The sequence below is a fragment of the Sturnira hondurensis genome, unplaced genomic scaffold, assembly GCF_014824575.4.
Source record: "Sturnira hondurensis isolate 20B ecotype Veracruz unplaced genomic scaffold, ASM1482457v3 Scaffold0012754, whole genome shotgun sequence".
NCBI classification, from domain to species: domain Eukaryota; kingdom Metazoa; phylum Chordata; class Mammalia; order Chiroptera; family Phyllostomidae; genus Sturnira; species Sturnira hondurensis.
This window is the reverse complement of record NW_028085385.1, coordinates 57,741-63,601: the sequence shown is the minus strand read 5'-3', so window position 1 is coordinate 63,601 and position 5,861 is coordinate 57,741. Positions and strand designations below refer to the sequence as shown.

Genomic DNA, 5,861 nt, shown 5'->3' with positions numbered 1-5,861 from the left:
TGATACCTGGGCTGACTGACCCAACGCAGGGAAAGGTTAGAGGCTGCAGGATATCATTGTGTGACTTCCCAAGGCTTCTTGCACTGGGCCTGAGGAGGGAAGCATGTGATACTATGATTTAACTAATTTTTTCCTCTTCCTAAATGTCTCATTGGGAAAATTTCATGTTGAATCAATACAAAATAAATTTAAAGAAAAATGCATTATATATACTACGTTAGGAATATATATATAATGTAGTTGTCTGTGTGCTTGCTTTCTGTAATGTTTATTGCACAGTTGGATTTTTGATTGGCTCTGAACGACTGAAGAATGGAGACTGTGTGCACGGCTGAGCTGAAATACTGAAGTGGTCTCCCCAGAGCAGAGTGAAGCCCACCAGTGCAGAGTGGGGTAAACCAGGGCGGCACAAAGTGCACAACGTAGAAGAACTAAGCAGAGCTAACTAGCCAGAGGGTCCTGGTCCAGGACCCCCGGATCCCAGAGCTGTTCTGCACCCCACTGTTTCCACAGCTCTGCTGCATCACAGTTGGGCTGCTCCAGGGCAGGGCTGTGCCCTTAGCCAAGCTGTATGGCTGTTGTTGGTTCTGAGTAAAACTTTCCTCTTTACCACACCCAAATTGGAGATTCTTTTCAGCGTTGAATTGGTCCTCTGGAACATGAGTTAACAGGAAAGAAAGCAGGAAGGGAGGATGTGAAGAAGGGAAGAAGGAAGAGGGGAAGGGACTTCAAGGAAACCCAACCCTGTCCCACTAGCCCTGCTTTCTACTTAATTCCTACACTAACATTCTCTTTGTTGGTCACCAGGGGGCGCTGTGAATCTTCTCTGTGCGGCAAAGACTGAAACAACTGCAGTGATTCTAACTGATGGGCCCTGACCCATGCTCACTGGCCTCAGTTAGAGGTGACAGCAGGTGCTTCCTCTCAAGGGGCAAACTCAGAGCTCACAACCACCCAGCCTCCTGACAGTGAAGCTACAACCTGGGCAGAGGGCCCAGAATTGGGGTTGTACCTCTGTAAACACCTCCACCCTCCTCTGATGCAGGTTCCCAGGATCTTCCTGTTGCAGTGATTTGGGCGCTGGCCTGGCCCTCCGTCCCATATCCATTCTGTTCTCTGTTCCCTTCATGTGACCTCACTCCCCAGCAGTCCTCAGGCTCTCCTGGGTCAGGAGCCGTGTGTGCCCAAATTCGTGATGGTCACACCAGGACTATGCCTGCATCATCTCCTGTAAGAATGACTCTTGTCTCTTGTACCAATGACTCTTATGAGTTGAAAACAAAGGAACCAAGCAGACAGGTAAAAAGTAAACAATGGATCAGCTTGAAAGAAGAACGATTTGCCTGGTGACCAGCAGAGGGCGCTATGAGAGCATCTCTACAAAACAGGAGCTCCTGGCTAGGCAGCTCTCTAGGGACAGGAGCCCTCAGTGCTGGACTCTTTGATTCCTGTGGCATTTCCTTTCTGGACCCGCAGCTCCCTGTGCATGGCCCTCCGTGTTGTCCCGGAACTACTTGCTCCCAGCCTTACCCAGGGCAAAACTAGTGTGTCAGGCTGGCCTCCCACAGCAAGAGCTCCAGACATTGAGGGTGAACCTGGGAAAAATGCATGGGATGAGGACTCATTTGCATGAACAGCCCCTCCTCCTTGGAGCCAGCTAGGAGCAGATAAAAGAGGCCTGGGCAGCCCAGCCCCAGCTGTGTGGACTGAGGAGCAGCCTGCTCACCATGGCCTGGGCCCCAGTGCTCCTCCTGCTGCTCTGTCACTGCACAGGTAGGGACGGGCCCCAGAGACCCACAGCGCCTGCACCCTGACCTTCTGTTCACTCCCATGTGTCTGTTTCTGCAGGTTCCCTCTCCCAGCCTGTGCTGACTCAGCCGCCCTCTGTGTCTGCATCTCCTGGAGCCACAGCCAGACTCACCTGCACCCTCAGCAGAGACCTCAGTGTTGGTGGTAAAAACATGTTCTGGTACCAGCAGAAGCCAGGGAGTGCTCCCCGGTTTTTCCTGTACTACTACTCAGACTCAGACAAACAGCTGGGACCTGGGGTTCCCAGTCGAGTCTCTGGATCCAAAGACACCTCAACCAACGCTGCACATTTGGTCATCTCGGGGCTGCAGCCTGAGGATGAGGCTGACTATTACTGTCAAGTGTATGAAAGCAGCACTTTCCACTGTGACATAGACACATGAGGAAGTGTGACAAAAACCCAGGGCCTCATTGTGTCCAGCTTCTGACACATTCAGGAGGCGGTAAAAAACTTACTGATAGTAACAACAGACCTAAGCCCTGGAGTGTCTGGTTTAAATGAGGCCACACTATAGCCCCTTGCCATGTTATATAAAATGGTCACAATGACCCTTAAACATTAAACAAATTAAAATATATACCAACATAATAAAAACAATGACAGTCCCAAATGGGTAGAATGACAACACATTTTCAGTAGCAAAAGCCCTAGGGAACAGAAGGTGAAATCCATGATGGGGCCATCCACAGTGCCACAGCGTGTTTCAGGGAAGATCATGTATGCTGGTGTGTGTGTGTGTGTGAGAGAGAGAGAGAGAGAGAGAGAGACTGTGTTATAGAGACTGACCAGATGACTGTCACAGCCCCCGAACTTGGCCTTGTTTGTCCAAAGGGAAAACTAACCACAGAGAGAAATCTCCAGACTGTGCTTACTGCACAGAGAGCATGACCTTGTCAGAGACCAGCGTGGTAACCCCAGGGACCAGCTGGGGGCCTGCGTGTGAGACACGCTGTTCTATGAATGCTTGTAAGGAAGATAAAGTGACATCATTCAGTCAAGCTTAATGAAAAGACATTAATCGATAAACTGAGGACATGCATATGCAAAACCACATCTATAACAGGCTTCTATCAGTAATATACAAAGAACTCCTACAATTCAAAGTTAGAAGGCAATTCAATCAAATTGAGGCAGACACCTCACTATGATGGTAAATAAGGACATGGCAGTATGTTCGGCATCATTACAGGATATGAAAGTAGAAATTCAAGCAAGAATATCACTACACGTATAGCAGAATGGGAGAACATAAAATGCCTTACCATGCCAGCGTTGGAGGGTGCATGGCCCAATGCCTCTTGTTGAACACTTGTGGGGGAGTGAGCAGTCGAAAAAACCCTTTGGAAAACAGCTTGAAAGTTTTTAATGAGGTTGAACATACACCTTCCCTGTGACTCAGCTGCTGTATTTACCCATGAAAAACAAAATGCACATCCATGCCAGGACATGTCCACAGAGATGCACTGTGACTCTATTCATTTATAATGTACATGTTGTAACAAAATTTATATTCATTCATTAATATTAAGCATTTACATCATTGATACTTACATCATGACACACAAGTATAAGCTGAGGACTGACCAATTTACAGTGTAAATAACACTTTATGCACAGTCATACCAATGCGGACACAACCCACATGCCTGTCAGCCGGCAAATGGACCAGCACACTGCGGGAGCTGTGCAATGGGACTCTCTCCAGCAAGGAGTGATCTGTGTACATGCAGATCATGCCAGACCCCAAAGAACAATAAATGAGGGAAACGAGAAAAACAGGGAAAATAAGATTCCATTTCTATACAAAGCTAGGAAAGGCAAACGAAAAAAGGAAGACCAGGTGATTGGCTAGAGATTGGGGAGGGGGTGGCAGGAAGGAGAGACTTCAAAGAGGGCACGTGGACATTTTTGAGCGGGAGGATGTATTTATTATCTAGATGTGGGGATGGATTCAGATATACACACCTGTGAGGAGTTAGCACATAATACGTTTAATTATGGGACATTAATTGCAGGAAGGCCATACCTCATTACAGTGGTCCTAAAAACACCTCTGTCCCTGCCCTATGAACGAGACAGCTCTCTGCAATCTGGCTACCTTGCTGTTCTCCGCCCCGCAGCCATCGAGCCACCAGGACAGCACCATGGGCGCCTCTGTGGTCTGTCACCTGTTCCACCCACAAACTCCGTTTCATGTTGCTGAGTGTCTGCAGAATCTGCTAAACCCTTGACAATCCTCACATCTCATAATATTGGGCCCCATGTTTGGGCACCCGCCGGACCCTCACTGGCCATTCAGACCCAGATCACCATCGCCTCCTGCCCAAAGTCTTCTGCGTGCTCGCCCCTTCTAGGTCCGCCTGGGGCACGGACCACATGGCCATCCCGCTTACTCGCAGTGGCCCAGGAACTTGCTCCACAGGAAGGGCTGTTTATTAATAGCAGCCACCTGGGGGCATGGCAGGGGTCGTGGCCCCTGGGTTCTGCTGAAATGACAGTGACCCCGCCATCAGGCCTACATCTCTGACATCATTTCCATACACAGACAGAAGGTTGAAAGGGGGACAACAGGGGGCACAGTGGGCCTTCCCCAGCCCAAGGGCGCTGCCTGCTATACCATCTCCCCAACTCCCCAGGGTTGAGGCAGGGGTGCCTGTTGCTGGTGGGGACTCAGCAGCTGTGTTCTCAGGGCTGGGCACGGTCTCCTGCTCACTGGTCTGTGGAGGGTCCCAGCAGCTGCTTCCTCCCAAGTGCCTCCCATGGGGAAACTCGAACACTCACCCTAAGGCTCTAGTCTGTCTATAGAAAGAAACTCAGACTTCAGGGATGGGGGGTCAGGGTGGTGCAGGTGCTCCAGGAAGGAAAACAAATTTGCGTGAGTAGCCCCTCCTCTTCGAGGCCTGTGAGGAAGATAAAAGAAGCCGGAAAGACAGACCTCCAGCTCCTGGCACCCAGTACCATGGCCTGGACTCCTGTGCTCCTCCTCGTGCTCCCCTCTCACTGCACAGGTAGGGACAGGCCTCAAGGACACCTGCACCCTGACCCTTCTGTTCCCACTGATGTCTCTGTGTCTGTAGGTTCTCTCTCCCAGCCGGTGCGGACTCAGCTGCCCTCACTCTCTGCATCTCCTGGGGCCACAGTCAGACTCACCTGCACTCTGAGCAGTGGCTTCAGTGTTAGCGGTTACCACATACACTGGTTCCAACAGAAGCCAGGGAGCCCTCCCAGGTATTTCCTGAGGTTCTACTCAGACTCCGACAAGCACCAGGGTTCCGGGGTTCCCAGCCACTTCTCTGGATCCAAAGACACCTCGGCCAATGCAGGGCTCCTGCTCATCTCTGGGCTGCAGCCTGAGGACGAGGCCAACTATCACTGTGCGATCTGGTACAGTGGTGCTCCTCACAGTGACTCACACAGATGGGGAAGTGGGACAAAACCCTCAGCCTAACAGAGTTTTCCTTCAAGACAATTGACCATTTCAAAATAATCTCTGTGTATGTAAACTATACTCCGGGGACCTTCTAGTTTATCATGGGTCTACTCCCAGTTTTCCATCCCATGTCTAGAGTCTCAGGGACATGGAAGCCGAACTCAACACAGTGGTCACGATGACACTGCAGAGCTGCCTGGTGTTCACTGTGGGAACCAGGGCCTGGGAAGCTGCCCTGGGCCTCTTGAAATGAGGCAATGGAGCCTTTTCTCTGTTCAGTCTTTGTTATGATCCTGGGACTTCCCGGCAGGTGAAACAGGCTCCACAGAAGAGACTCTGTAGGGCCAGGGCTCTGAGCAGGGACCCACCTGTCCCTTTCAGTCCCATAAGCTCAGAGCCACCACAGCACACAGTGTCCCAGGGACCAGTCACTAAGCTGTGAGATGCTGTGTGAGGACAGAGGACACAGCTGGTCTAGACCCCTTGATGGAGGCCTGGGACTTCGGTTGTGACATCAGGCAGAGGAGGGTTTGGGAAAGGAAAATTCTAAGCCTGGGCCAAACCCTTCTTTATGGGACTTGAGTCAGTGGGGGGATGAACCAGAGTTGCTGGAAAAAGCTC

The 5,861-nt window shown here is 50.7% G+C and overlaps 1 gene segment (V, D, J or C); it reads left to right on the top strand.

Annotated features, from left to right (window-relative positions):
- The first annotated feature begins 1,695 nt into the window (after positions 1 to 1,695).
- On the top strand, positions 1,696 to 2,207 carry LOC118997237 (probable non-functional immunoglobulin lambda variable 11-55). The segment is given in 2 exon segments: positions 1,696 to 1,773; positions 1,849 to 2,207. Coding segments are annotated over 2 exon segments (390 nt in total).
- The last annotated feature ends 3,654 nt before the right edge of the window (positions 2,208 to 5,861 follow it).